This window comes from Eublepharis macularius, chromosome 2 (assembly GCF_028583425.1).
Source record: "Eublepharis macularius isolate TG4126 chromosome 2, MPM_Emac_v1.0, whole genome shotgun sequence".
In the NCBI taxonomy this organism is placed as follows: domain Eukaryota; kingdom Metazoa; phylum Chordata; class Lepidosauria; order Squamata; family Eublepharidae; genus Eublepharis; species Eublepharis macularius.
Genome location: NC_072791.1, coordinates 140,571,954 through 140,587,920, shown reverse-complemented (window position 1 = coordinate 140,587,920; position 15,967 = coordinate 140,571,954). Strand labels below are relative to the sequence as shown.

The following is a 15,967-nucleotide window of genomic DNA, read 5'->3' as shown; positions in this document are numbered from 1 at the left end:
TCAAATAAATAAATAAAAAAAGAAAGAAAGAAAGCCTCAATGCCTGCTCCAGCCTCAGAGCCACCACCAAAAAATACATTTGCCTTAGTTGTGACCCAGCAGTTAATACCCAAAAGCCTTCTCCTGCCGTGGGAAAAGATCCCAGTCTTCCTTTGGAGCCCCACTTTTTTGCCATGACCAGCCCAACTATGCTGACCTTGCCTTTAACTGGGCCTCAGAACTTTTGCCAGAGGACACTGTGCTGGAACCATCTTTATATTCTCTTAATGAGGATTTGTGCCTTTATAGTGAACACTTAATACGAATGGCATGGTCTTTAGAGATTGACATCTCTTATGCTCCTCTGAGAGCTTTGGATCCACTTTTTAATGTCATGCACCCAGGATCTACTGGCCCAGTCCCTGTTCCAATAGTGGATGGCTTACTGGAGGTCACAACTGGACCTTGGCTCAGACTTGCCTTGGTCCACAGACAACCCATAGAGTAGAAAACCAGTACAGAGCAAAACACTCTACAGCCAATCCATATAGCAGAAGACTATTTAGCATAGGAATAATGACTTTCAGCATTTAGCGTCCATTGACAGACCCATAAACTGAATGGCATGGACAGTAAAATTTATGCCTTTTCTGCTTTAATCTTAAATACTGTCAATTATCAATGAATAGTGCCATATTTGGCACTTCTATCCAAGGAAAAATGCAAGTTGGCCAAACTCCTGCTGGAGGTCTCTAAGCTTTTGAAGCATCAAATCTCCTTGGCTAACCATTGTGCAGCCCACAGCCTTGCAATAGTGATCACCCTTTGTTGTAGCTTCTGGCTGTGCTCAACAGCACTTGCAAATGAGACTCATGCTATGATTGAGGAGCTTCATTTTGAGGGAATAGATTTATTCAGTAGCAAAACTTATGAGGTCCTGCACAAAATGAGTGTGAACCCTCTGGCACCACCTCTGCAAAGGTCCACTCCATATTTCAAGCCTTACCACTCAAGTTATAGGAGCAGATGCCATCAAACTCCACACTGTTCTTCCACATATAGACCTCCATATGTATGTACATGCCATCAAGTCACAACTGACTTATGGTACCCCAGCAAGGAGTTTTCAAGGAAAGCGAGAAGCAGAGGTGGTTTCTCTGCAGTTTTCCCTAATGATTATCCATACAAGTACTGACCATGCTTAGCTATCAACCACCTTCTTGGCCAAGGAGGCTTCCAATACAGGGGAAAAATCCAAGTCGTTATCTCCAAAATCAATCCTTTCTTCCAAGCAGGGCTTTTAACAACTGCAGCCCACACCTAGAGTTACAAAGTTCAGAGGAAGAGAATCGGTAGGGTATTTGTCAGGAACTTTGGGTTCTTGCCATTATTTCCAGTGGTTATGTGATAATGTTTCTGCCACCCTTGGCAACTCTCTTACCAATACACCCACCCCTCAACTTCAGGTAAAAGTTGAGCTCCCTCTTGGGAAAAAAAAAAAGAATAACAAGGGTGCATGTGAAGGTACAGTACCTAGGTTTTCATTCAAGATACTTCCTGATGGGTGGGGTGGTAAGGCTAATTCTCAAATCTGCAAAACCTGGATTCCTGTCCATAATTTTTTTAAAAATGTTATCAGTCGCTCTTTTCCTCCTCCTGTTATGTTCAGGCTTTCTCTCTCTGGACTTCCTAGATGCTTACTTTCACGTAAAAAACAAAGCAAATTTTCAAAGAGATCTCTGCTTCCAGTGCAGCAGTCCGCACCTACAGTATATTTCAGAAATTATCCTAACTACAGATGCACCCGTCAGATTGGGATGCCCATGCAGGACCCTTCTCAGTCAGTGGTGTTTGGTCCACTCAAGAGAAACTATCCTCATAAACATCCTGAAACTAAAGGCTGCTTAGCTAGGGATGCCTGCCTGGCACTCTCATGTGATGGGGGGAAACATCCAAGTAGCAACTATCTCACAGCCATGTATTACTTAAATAAATAAGGGGATACAGTCCTGTTACCTCTGTCATCTGGTGGCCCACATATAGGAATGGTATATCTTCAATCGGCTCACTGTCCCAAGTTTTTCACATAGCAGTACCAGCAATTTGTAGACTTTTTCAACTGCACCTCTCTAGCTTCACTCAAATGGGAAATGAGTGGGGATTATCTCTCCTCTATATTCTGGCAGTGGGCATAAATATGATAGACCTTATTTGCCACCAATGCAAACAAAAAGTGCAGGTACTTTTGCTCCCAAGCAGCCTGGGATTATGGTCGTTGGGACATACTTTTCAGCTATCCTGGATGGAAGGTCAACTTATGCCTTCCCCCATTCCTGCTAATTCCACAGGTCCTGTGCAGAATGAAGGCAGAACACACAAGAGCCTTAGTCATAGCTCTCTTTTTGGCTGAGGCAGGTGTGGTTCCCCACACTCCTACCAATGTCTCGAGGTTGGTATTATGCCTTCCCACCAGAGGATAATCTCCTCTTTCAAGGACCATTCCTACATCCAAACATTCCTGGCTTCCATTTGACAGCATGATTCTTTCACTCCCAAGTCACTCCTTTTCAGACCCAGTAAAACAAGCCATACTGCATGCTGACAAACCAGTGACATGGTGTTCCTCAAAATGGAAATGTTTTTTCTTGACTAAATAAAGGAACATCAACCCAGTCTCATGCTCTTTAGGGCAGATTTTTGAGTACCTTCTACATATAGCTCATGGAAGACTATTCTCCTCCCCCATTAGAGTCCACCTGATAGCTATCACTTGTTTCCATACCCATATTAAGGGGAAGTCAGTTTTTGCTCAAAAGGAGTCCAAACTGTTCTTGCAAGGACAATTGAATCATTTCCTCCCTATTCGTCTTCCAGGCCCAACATGGAGTCTGTCCCTTAACAAAAATTGTTTTGACAAAATTGATTTGAGAATACGGCTATCTGCATTTTTGCCTACTCACTATAAAGACTACATTTCAAGTAGCAGTAGTTTCTGCCAGAAGAACCAGATTCTCCTACGAGTCCCTCATTTCCTAAAAATGTTCAATACCAGATCAATTTTACTACTGCCTCTTGAGTTCCTACCGAAAGTGATTTCTGTGTTCTATCTGAACCAAGATACCACTTTGCCAGTCCTTTTCCCTCAATTGCAAGAATGTACTCTTCACACACTAAATGTTCTCAGAGTTCTGCTATTTTATATGAACAGAACTAAACTCTTCAGAAAATACTCAAACTTCCTGCATAGGATCCAAATCAGGTTACACATTCTCAGTCCAGTCCATATCCCTATAGATCATCTCTTGCATTCATTTCTGTTACAAACTTAAGCAGATTGAATGCCCTTTATTGCCTAATGCTCATTCTGCCCAAGCACAATTGTGTTCTGTTGTGATAAGTTGTAGCCTTTCTATATATGCAGTTTGTAAGGCTGCTATATGGTCCTCCTGCACATTCGCAAAGCATTACTTCATGGATCTTGATACCATGAAAAGTGCAGAGTTGGAAGAGCTGTGCTTCAGTCCTTATTCAGTTAAGAGGTCACCCCCATCTTCCAGGACTTGGAAAGTCAACTTGCAATTCCCATGTGGGACTGTGCAGGTACTACAACAATGAAACATGATTGCATTTATCTGTAACTTGTTCATCAAGTGGCTACTGGTGCAGTCACACATCCTTTGCTCCTTCCTATGAACTCTAGTATACTGAGTCTACCTTTCTCCTGTAGTGGCAGTGAGGAATTGAGGGGAGGGTGCTCCTCTCCCTCCTTATGCTGGAAAAAGGTGAGAAAAAATTGTGCAGGAGCGGAGAGGAGTACCCTCTGCTGTTTTCAGCTTCAAAAACCTTTCCCCTATAAGCCTGCACATGCACAGTAGCAATTGCACAGGTAACCACTCAATGAGCAACAGTTACAGGTAAGTGCAATCATGATTTCCAAGGAAAATTTGTGGTACAATATTGGGATATAGATTTTCTTGATGATGTTTCACCCAAGAATTGGAATTCACATGTCAGCCAACAAGTGCTTCAGAGGTAGGCATGGGCTGGGGGAATATCAAATAGCCAACAACCTTTGTTCTGTAAATTGGCTATAAATCCTATTTTGAATTATTATATAGCAACAATTCACTGCTCAAACTAAAGATAATTTAATTCACTTATAAAAGCTTTGAATTTATATAAAGTGTGAATTAACGTTTTATGGCCATATATCCAGACTTCAAAAATTGGTTCAAGGTCATATTTTACATAAATGTGTTGTGATAGAATGTGAATGTTGTGATAGAATGTGATCAGCAACTAAGGCCCCATTTTGAAGCTTAAAATCAGTGAGCCAAAATTAGTACTAATGCAGCAGTAATCAAACAAAAAAAATTTGAATCCAGTTTTTCAGAGTTTACATGCATTGTATCCTGTGAGCAAGGACACCCAATAAAGGGTTTGGTTATGTTGATTCACCTGTTAGTGATCAGTTTACTCAGAAAATTTAAATTTCATGGAGGCCTTTTGTTTTTAGCTTTCTGAATGCAAAAATCCCCCACTTTTGCCACCCCAAATCATCTTGTGCATAACTATTAAAATGTTCAAAATGCTTTCGTGTCATGACTTACGTGTGTTTATAGTACTTGCAAGGCAAGTCATATTATATTTTTAAACTATTTTAATATATGTCGACGTTAGATATTTGTATATTTTACATTTGTATATACACAGGAATAAGAGTGCCACACATGTGCATGTCTGGATATTGTTTTATTGCCTAACAGGAAATTATGATATGTACAAGTTGAGAGACATGCAAGGACTTACATGGGTTTATCTAATTTTGCCCTCCCCCACTATTTCCACTTTCCTTTCCCTCATAGCCCCTATAGTATCTCCTCATTTCTTGCTTTCCTCTCCCCCCTCACCAGCCAACCTAACTTTACTTGCGTATCTGCAGTTTTCCCTCCTTCCCTCCCCCAACAGGCTCTAACTGGGAAAACTATGGCCCAGTTGTGCAGTGCAAGCCACCAGACGAGGCCCACTCGTGCAGTGGAGATCCCACAAGGGCTTGTGAGGGCCATTTTCCTGTTTCCCCTTCCTCACACTATTTTCTCTTTGCCTTCTCTTGGCAACCTCCATATCCTCACATTTTCCTGCTTTCTTCTCTCCTTCAACTCCCTCTTAAACTATATTTATTATTTAATTTATACTCCCTCTGTCTCCCCAGTGGGAATACAGAGCAGCCTGCATCATTTTTCTCTTCTCCATTTTATCCTTACAACAACTCTGTGAGGTATGCTAAGCTGAGAATGTGTAACTAGTCCAAAGTCACCCAGCGAGCATCCATAGAAGAATGTGGATTCAAACCTAGATCTCCCAGATCCTAGTCTGAAAGCCAATACACCACACTTTTTGAGTTTTGCAAGTCAGGTGGTAGTAGGTTGTCCTATGGTTGCTGCCAAGCCTGACCCCAATGAGTTCTCCTTCAAACTCCAAAACAGCCCAGAAAAGGGGTCTGTTACTCCCCCTGCCTTTTACTGAGGGAAAAGGTTTGAAGGTTGCCTAGCAAAGGCCACTGAGGGCAAAAGCTACACGTGCTTCTTTTATTATTTTGGAGGGATTTAACCCCTTAATGTTTTGTTTTTTAGATTACAAATTTTTCTGCAAACCTGGGACATTTTTTGGTTTGTAGAAAGATTTATCTTGTCTGTTCATGGCTCCAGTCTCTGGTTTTAAATATCCTTAGATTTAGCCATTTTGAGGATTAGATACATTGATATCAAACTGATCTGTATTTTTGTTTGATGTCAGGATGGCAGCTCTATGCTACTTTAATTTGTTCTGTTACTAAATCACCATTGAGTTGGAGGCAGAATTCTTGAAGTATTTAGGTTTCATGTGACTTCTACCGCAATGACAAAGTCTAGTAACCTTTAACCTTTTCGGATATGAAATTAAATGCATGCAAGCCTTGAAAAATCTTATATGTACCCAAATGCTGAAGCTTGTTGCTTTAGGGTTTGTGCATTTTTAAAACACCAATTTTTTCTATGCAGATAGATGCTGTATTTTATTCATGTAGGTAATACAGACAATATGGTATCTCCAAGGACTTAGAATCCATTCCAAAATGAGAATGCTTAGTGCATAGGAAATGCATAGGTTTGGGAGCTTGAAGAACGTATCTTTTCAAATCTTAAGGAAAACAGAACAAATTGATTGAGGTTAGTTCCTAATCTGTATGGTATTTTTTGTAATTGATAGAACTATACCAGTGTTTGTGATCAACATATCACCATGCTCAGGAACCTGAAAATTTAAAAGTGGCTGTAGAACGCCAAGTCCACAACATGCAGTCGAACTGTTCCAGTATAGCTTCAACTGTAATTATAAAAGCATTAATATCCACATTACTTAAGGTAGTGATTTGAAAGTGTTTAATAATTGCTATGGATCTGTTTCATTTCTTACACTTTTTTGTGTTTATGCTGTATATTTCTGGGAGACATCATAAAACCCAGTTTATACTCAAATGAAATCTTACTACTACTTGGTAGTAATTTGGTGGAATACATTGCAAGAAAATTGACTTTATTTTATTTAATCTTACAGCTAACCGTAAATCTTCAATTGGTGTAAAAAAGAACAGCAAGAGCAGAACATTAACAAGGCAGTCTATTTCAAGAATTCCAGCTTCATCCAATTCTACCTCATCCAAACTAACTCATCTAAATAATTCCAGGGTACCAAAGAGACTGAAAAAGCCTGCAAAGCCTTTACATTCAAAGATTAAGTTACGGAATCAGTGCAAAAGGTCAGAACAGAAAAATGCATCTAGAAAACTCGAAATGGGAAGTTTAGTTCTTAAAGAGCCTAAAATAGTCCTGTATAAAAACTTGCCCATTAAGAAGGAGAAGGAAACAGAGGGACCAGTGAAAGTAGCAGTCTCTAGTGGCTGCTTAACAAGGCATGCAGCACGAGAATATAAACTAAATTCTGTGAAAGGTGCTCATGAACCTGGAGAAGTATCACCTTGTACATATATAACAAGGAGGTCAGTAAGAACGAGGATGAATCTGAAGGAGACCTCTGACTTAAAGCTTGAACCAAATATGCTGAATAGCTATAAAAACAACTTGACTGGCACTCGAGCTAACAGCTTGGAACAGCAGTCTCATGTGATGCATGAGGGTGAGCAGGCTCATATAACGTCACATAAGGGAGAGGGTCGGTATCAGAAGAATGACAGGGTTGTGGCCAAAAAGAAATACCGACAAAGAAGACTTGTGAAACCATCTGAAAAAATGGAGGAAACTGATCCTGTACATGATATGCTGGGCAAAGACAGAGTGCCAGATTTGATCAGTTCACATTCTGATGTAGGAGAAAGGAACCATGTAATGGATTCAACCATTGGATATAAAGATCGTATTCCTGTATCTGGTGGTTGCTCCATTGTGAATTCAGATACCTTCAAAGCAAAGGACCATTTTAGAACTGCAAAAAACAAAAAGAAGAGGCGAATTACAAGGTATGATGCACAACTAATTCTTGAAAACAGCTCTGGGATTCCCAAACTGACTCTGCGGAGACGGCATGATAGCAGCAGCAAGACAAATGACCAAGAAAATGATGGAATGAATTCTTCAAAAATAAGCATCAAGCTAAGTAAAGACCATGAAAAAGATAATAACTTATATGTAGCAAAGCTTAATAATGGGTTTAACTCAGGATCAAGTAACAGTTCAACAAAATTAAAAATACAGCTAAAACGAGAAGAAGAAACCAGGGGGACATACACAGATGACCTCCATGAAAATGGAATGTGTTGTAGTGATCCTCTTTCTCTCTTAGAGTCACGAATGGAAGTAGAGGATTATAGTCAATACGAAGAAGAAACTGTAGATGAATCATCATCTGCAGAGGAGGAGGAAGAGGAAGAGGATGAATATGAGGATGATTTTGAAGACGATTTTATTCCTCTCCCTCCTGCTAAGCGATTAAGGCTTATTGTTGGCAAGGATTCAATAGACATTGACATTTCTTCTAGGAGGAGAGAGGATCAGTCTTTAAGGCTAAATGCATAAGCTTACAGGTCTTACTGAATAGGATGTCCATTTTTTAAAAACAAAATTCCAGTCAATTATTCTTCAGCTGATGAACTTTCTGAAATGTTAGTGGAAGCACTTCTTTATTGTTTATTCACTTATATCAATATAATATTGTAGAAAATGTACAGCATACTGACTCCTTAAGTCATTTGTGCAGATTTTTATTGTACTTTTTAATAGCCTTCTTATGTGCAATTCTGAGTTAGAGAAAATGCTCTATTGTAAAATAAAGGCTCAAGCAAAATTTAAAATTGCCATCAAATTTTTCCATGCAGAATAATTAAATCACAATAATGTGGCTACACAATTATTTTTTAATCTGTGAGAGCATTATTTTGCTCTTACATCTGACTAAACAATACTCTAAAACAAATCATAGTAGCAACATATTAAGGTTTTCTAGTATGTTAATATCACCAGCAACGAACTACAGCTTTTTCAGTTTATTTGCTAGATGTTTCCCCCCCTTGGAGTTTGTCAGTTTTAACACTGTATGCTGTCCCCAGACGTACTGTTTGTGGCCTTTGTTATAGTAGCAAACCGTTGGTTGGAAGTCAAATTGATTTCTTTTTTAAAAAGGGGGGGTGTTGACAGTTTGCTAACTTTTAGTACATTATATGTACAAGGGTAGCAGTATGCAGAATACAAGTTTGGATATGGTGTATTTATTTCTTGTTATGTAAATTAAAACACCTTGTATTTAACACTTTTTCAATACTTTTAGATAAAATTGTTCTTTGCAAGAATGATTGGTGCTTATTTTTTCAAGAACTTGCTGTGAAACAATGTGATTACAACAGGCAACATTTATCCAATGAACTGCAGCTATCTTAATTGGATCCTCATTGTTTTCTGTTGCACTTGTAAAATGCTACAAGGAATTTTTTAAAAAACTATTCACTTTAATTTATGATAGTTTTATGAAATTTAAAAGAAATACCTAAACTCACAGCTTTTGTTCTGTGGTAATCTATAAAAATGTTTGTCTTTTGAGATACAGTGTAAAGGACTGAAAAAATGTATATGTTGTAAATATTTGTGTGTTGTGAGAAATTTTGTCATAAAAAATTGATAACTTACCAGAAGGGTTTTTAAGTTTAGAAATACATTCATGCCAATAAATAGGAAATTATAAACCTAGTTTTAAACTCTGATTAGTGGAATTTTTTTGTATTGGTTTTGAAATTTCATAATTGCTGTATGCACTTTTTTAAAAGCTAAAATGATAAATAAATGGTGGAGGAGCAATTAATTTTAATCCTATAAAATTAACCTTTTAAAAAAATCTCTGTTTTAATTAGTAGGAATATATGTAACCATGGCTGTTAAATCTGTTGCAGTTTTATGCACAGAATTTCACACACAATCTTAGAGGATTCAGAATTCCTGAGAAGTTTAACAAGTTTAAATAGTTTGCATGATAGTAAATATGTTTATAGGCAGTTTTTTTCCCCAGTTTCATCTCTGTGCCCAAAGATGCAGATTGAGCTTTCAGTTGGAATAAATGGGGAAGCACTTGTAGACACAAGAAACTGTGTTTACATATTGGACTTCCCATAATCCGAAATAGTTGCTGAATTGGAGTGGGCATCTATAGAACGCTATAATGATTAGTGACAGGAGTTCTTGTGTGTGGGTTCTTGTCCCATCCTCATTAACTCAATTCATATTCCCCTTCCTCTATACCCTCTTTATTACTCTTACATTTTATCCTGCTTCCACCACTACTGTTCGTCAAAATGTTCAATTTCTGCAAAAATTCAGGTATCCTATCTAAAAGAAAACATTCCTTTTTATCTATAATAAGTAAATTTCATTAGTGTTGTATAATACGGGGGTATAACATTTTCTGGGAATAAATTTGGATTCTTTATTTTGATATAACTTGACAAATAGCTGTTACTGAGTGCTTGGATCACTTTTGCAGTGTGGGAGCTGCAGCATCACTGCTTCTTCTCATGCTGCTAGAGTAATGTTGGGGAAACCTTGGATCTCATGGGAAGAGCCCATGCTGATGTTTGTGATGGGTGCCATCTTTTGTGCAAGGTATAAGGACTGCTTGTGTTATCCCATTAACATGGGATAGAGTAGCTCTGCTTTAGATCCCACACTACAAAGCTAACCTAAGAATCCAATCCGTTTAGCTTGGAAAGATCGCAAAGGAAAATGTTAGATAGAGTGTTTTTGGAAACAGGTGGTGGCACAATGGAATGGCTCAGTCTCAGCTTCATTCTGTAGAAATATTGAAGCTGCACAGTATATTCTTGTGAAGAACAATTACTAACTGTCCAGAAGAGCTACACCATTAGTTGCCTCTCTCCTTCATGTGTTACAAAACCTTAGCACCCCCTTTCTAAATAAGGGACTGCACTTGGCCGAGGCTGAAGCATCTCAAAACACATGCCTTTTAACTTAACTTTAATGAGGTTGGGCACAAAACTCTGTATAGTCAAAGGCAAATGGAAGTTTTGCTGCTTGAATTCAAGTGGCAAGATCTGAGTTGTTGCTGAAATTCAGTTTCAAGTTGTGTACATTGCAATTAACATTTTGAATTCATTTCAGTTGAAATAGCATCATGGAACTGAAATGTGTTTGTGACATTTCTTACATTTGTCACAGACATTCCAAATGCAATAAATAAAATTGAATTAAGTATCTGTAATGTTGATGACAGGTAAATATGTTTAATATTGATGATGATGATGATGATAAAAGGATTTTCTTCCACTTTGGCAGTAAGCTATTGGTATTAACTCTGAACAATATATAAAATGCTCTGAACAATATATAAAATGGAACCTTCAAAATGTATTGCAAGAGAATTGGTGTGTGCAGCGATCAGTTTTTATCAGTGCCAAAATTGATTTGAAATAAATGAGACCAAAGGGGGCGGGGAAGCAAATTTTAAATTCATTAAATGATAGGTGGCTCTGGACTTGTTTTTATCTACTTTTTAATATTTTTTATGATTGTACCCATTTTTGTGGCTTGTAAATTCTGTAGATTGTTTGTCATGCTCTGTGTGTTTGTTCTTTTTGGCATGAATCTGTGCACTGATAATTATAGAGGTAACTGTCAAGTGCAGCATTACTGGTAGAAGTATCCAAACTTTCTTATTTACATAAATGGTTTGACTTCCAGATAAAATAACTAGAACTAAATAATAATACTATTATCTTGGAGATATTGTGATGGTGGGGATATGTGACTGACCACAAGGACCACCAAGCCAAGTAATTGGGGTTTGGATAATTTCTACTATAGCTTCATTTTAATTGCGTCTCATTTGGCTTTTTAAACACTGGTAAGCACAGCTGCAAAAAATAGAAGAGAGCACATACACAATAGCAAGCAAGCCAGAAGTACTTCTCAAATTCAATAAAAGCTCCTGCAATTGTGATACATTCCTCATTAGTCTCTATTTGACTTGCACTTTTAATTCTTAGGCAACAGTGTTTCAAGTTGCCAGAGCAAAATTTCTAAAACAAGTAGACGCAGTTCTGAACCGCTGTTAGAAAATGCGTTCTATGAAGTTTTGATACCCTTGAAATAAAGGGAAAACTTAAATACTCTTTAGGGCTGTGCTTGTGGTCATCACGTTTATGTTAGCCCATTTGGGCATTCTATCTCTCACATGCACACGCACAATTTTTGCCTGCTCTAGCATGTTACTTCCAAAACCTTTGATGACTGGAACCCAATATATTAGATTAAAATTGGAGATAAATTAATATTTATACTCATACTTGAATATTTAAAGAGTTTTCTCAGTCAGCTCTCAAACTAGTGGATAAATACCATCCTCAAGACGTGGGATATCCTGCTTCCCGGTATTCTTTTCCATTGGACAGTTCCAAAGCTCAAGTATGTGACGTTTTTTGAAGCTTCTGAGATTCTCCTAGAGCATATCACAAGGACATTGCAGGTTGTTTTAAGAATCCAGTTCTCTCAGAATAGGCCTACCATTCTAGACATAAAGTAATTGGTATCTCCAATTTGGTTTAGTTCAATATATTCTTCAACTCCTCTTGCAACACACAGTGCAGTGTAGACATTTTTACTGTAGTATTGCACCAACATACAGAAGTCAACAATGGGACTCTGGAAATGGAAGTGTCCATCTAATGGAGTCTTCTATGCCCCGCAACAGCACACAGTGGAGACCTGTATCTTTTGCTTGAAGTTTACTGAACAGACAAGGCACAACCAATCTTCTAGGCTCTCCCGTTCTAGGACCAAGCCATTTAAGCCTCTGATATGATGGCTGAAAAATTAGCATCAATTACATAAAGACTCATCTGCTGTGTATAAGTACCACCAATCTTTTTGATGCTAGAACCATCAATACTAAGTTCCTCAGTAGTGAATTAACTGCAGACCCAGTTGTTGAGGTAGAAGTAGATCTAATAAGAAGAAACACAGAAACATCAGCCTAAAGTAAACAAATAGAGGACCACTGCATCCTCAGTCCTGACTTTTGGTGTGGATGTTTCCCTGTGTGTTTTGGCAGGTTCAGTCCCATTACTGCCAGAACCTCAAAAAAGGCAATTTAGGAGATGATTCTAAATTACATCCTAATCTTACGAACGCCATCAGCTAACAAGATTCAATCCCTAGATGTCCAACAGATGGGATATTTTCCACAGCATCTTGACCCACCATCTCCAAGGTCTCCTAAGGATACATCCCCATCCCAGTCACAATACCTTTGGCCCTTCAAGCATTCATCACCAGGAACTTGGAACCAGCATTGACAGCCTTGGTTTTTTTAGTATCTGGATCCTTGGAATTGGTTTTGGACAATCTCTCCTTGCTACATTCTTTACAATTGGAAACGCGAAGTTACCACAGAGACTGGAGTCAATACATGGAGGCCAATACTGTTCACCCTATGCTTCTGTGAGCTTCTGACACTAGCAATTACCTTGGATTTTACCACTTGATCAATCACTGATCCTCAGTCAAGTCAGCTCTAGCCTCTCACCTGCTAGTTGGACATTCCTTCAAAACCAGCAGCAAATCCCTTGTACTTACTGGCAACCCACACTATTACACCTGCATCCCAAGTGGCTACCACATCATTGGTACCATCACTTGCTGCATATTTAGAGACTTTCCAAGCTGCCTACTCTGAATATGTCTTTCCCTAGTTGATGAAGCTCTTCTGCATCTTCCATTTGTTCACAAAAGGAATTTGATAACACCTCAGTCTCGGAAGTGAAAGACAAAGTTTCAGATTCTCCCAACCCATCAGAGATAAAACAGTAGTTTTCAAATCTTCAGAACCTTAGCCTTGTGGGTACCAGTGAACAGATGCTCCAGATGTCAAATGGCTGCTGGGAGAAATCAGCCTCTACATCTCTCATATCTAAATATGTTAGAGAGCCTGCCCAAGTAACAGCAAGAGGGGTGTAACTTTGTCCGTCCTCCACAAAAATTCCATAATGGTGGATGCTTCCCAACAATAAAGGGAGACCAAAAAACCCTTTTGGCATTTATGAAGGGAGGAGGGGGAGAATGGGATAGCATGGATAGAAAGTTCTACTAATTGGCAGGAACAAAAATAAAAGGAGAAGAATATAAAATACAAGCATTTGCGGATGACCTGATAGGCATTTTGGAAGAACCTACAGATGCAATAGATCCCTTGATGGAGAAACTAAGAAGATTTGGCGAAATGGCAGGAATGAGACTTAATTACCAAAAAACAAAAATAATTACCAAGAATATGACAAAAATACAAATCAAGAAGCTAATGGAGAAATCTGGTTTTTAATGGGGGGGGAAGTGAAATATTTAGGAATTCACATAACTAATAGTTTCCTCCTTAATGGAAGATAACTATCAGAAATTGCTAAAAGAAGTTGATGATTTGACTAAAAAATTGAAAATAAGTAAAGGTACAAGACAAGGTTGCCCATTGTCTCCATTGTTGTTTATTTTGATTTTGGAAATTTTGCTGATCCAAATTCGAGAGGACGATACAATTCGTGGCATAAAAATAAAGGAATTTTCCTACAAAGTCAGAGCATTTGCGGACGATGTAATGTTGATAGTGGAAGATCCAATAGATAACATGCCAAAAATAATGGATAAAATAAAGGAATTTGGAGACTTGGCCGGATTCTATGTGAACAAAAAGAAGTCGAAGATATTGTATAAGAATATGACGAAGCAAAAACAGCAAGAATTAATGGAGATAACAGACTGCGAGGTAACTAACAAAGTGAAATATTCAGGAATTGAGCTGACTGCGAAAAACATAGATTTATTTAAAAATAATTACGAGAAACTGTGGCAACAAATAGAAAGAGATTTGATAAAATGGAATAAATTAAATTTGTCATGGTTGGGAAGAATAGCAGCAGTGAAGATGAATGTGTTACCACGCGTGATGTTTTTGCTGCAAACTATTCCAATTATCCGAGACTTCAAACAATTCGACAAATGGCAAAGAAAAATTTCAGACTTCGTGTGGACAGGCAGGAAACCCCGGGTGAAAATGAAAGTATTACAAGATTCAAAAGAAAGAGGGGGACTGCAACTGCCAAACATAAGATTGTATTATGAAGCAATTTGTCTGGCTTGGTTAAAAGATTGGATAACGCTAAAAGACCGTAAATTGCTGGCCTTGGAGGGACACAAAAAATTGTTTGGATGGCATGCCTATTTGTGGTATGATAAAGTTAAAGCGGACTCTATGTTTTTGCATCATTACATTAGAAGAAGCCTTTTCACAATCTGGAAGAAATACAAGAATTACATGGAAAGTGGTATCCCTTCATGGGTGGTACCATATGAAGTAATAGATCCGAGAGCTGTTTATAATGAACAACAATGTTTAACTTACAAAGAGATAACGTCGACGGAACATAGAATATTAAAAATAAAGACACAAGACGAGTTATCTCCTCAATATGGATGGTTTCAATATAGGCAAATCAGGGATCTTTACAACTCGGATTGTTTAAGGGGAGGAATAAGACTGAAAAACTCAGAGCTAGAAGAAGTGATCTTACAAGAAGGTAAAAAAGACATTTCGAAAATATACAAAATACTCTTAAAATGGCATACGGAAGACGAGACAGTCAAAGTCCAGATGGTGAAATGGGCAATAAACTTTCACAAAGAAATAACAATGGAATCATGGGAATATTTGTGGAAAAATACTTTGAAGACTTCAACTTGTACCAATATTAAAGAGAACGTTTACAAAATGATGTATAGGTGGTATTTAACGCCTAAGAAGATTGCGCTTGGAAATGCAAACCTGTCAGATAAATGCTGGAAATGTAAAAAGCATGAAGGATCATTGTATCATATGTGGTGGACTTGTGAGGTAGCTAAGCAATACTGGGGAGATATAATAGAAATAATTAATGAGGTTTTGCAAACCCAAATAAATAAGAACCAAGAATTGCTGCTACTGAACTTGGGAATGGAAGATGTTCCAAAGCAGTATAGAACATTGCTATTTTACATGATTACAGCAGCAAGACTTCTGTACGCGCAGAAATGGAAAGTGCAAGAAATACCAACTATAGAAGATTGGATTTATAAATTGTTGTACATGGCAGAAATGGACAAAATGACAAGAAAACTGAAATATCTTGATCCAGGAGAATATATCACAGACTGGGGGAAATTGAAACAATACCTAGAAAAAAAATGGGATGTGAAAGGAGGACTGTGGCAGTTTGAGAATTATTAATGTGTGATTTTATAAAGGGGAGAGAGAAGTAACTTTACCATTAATGGGGAAATTTAGTTATTAATTAATCTAAGCTAATATTAGTATTAAGAAGAATGTATTAAAAATAGATAGGTTAAACAGGGAGATGTAGATTAGATACATCAGTAAATTGGAGATATAGAAGAATTTGAATATGCTT

At 37.9% G+C, this 15,967-nt stretch overlaps 1 protein-coding gene across 2 annotated transcripts in view; it reads left to right on the top strand.

Moving 5' to 3' along the window:
* The window catches only part of KMT5B (lysine methyltransferase 5B), a 69,057-nt gene extending 57,580 nt beyond the window's left edge, over positions 1 to 11,477 (top strand). For both annotated transcript variants that reach the window (XM_054971594.1, XM_054971593.1), the window contains exon 10: positions 6,577 to 11,477. In XM_054971594.1, coding sequence (XP_054827569.1) covers positions 6,577 to 8,051 — 1,475 coding nt within the window. In that variant the 3' untranslated portion in view covers positions 8,052 to 11,477. The remainder of the gene's footprint in view (positions 1 to 6,576) is intronic.
* The last annotated feature ends 4,490 nt before the right edge of the window (positions 11,478 to 15,967 follow it).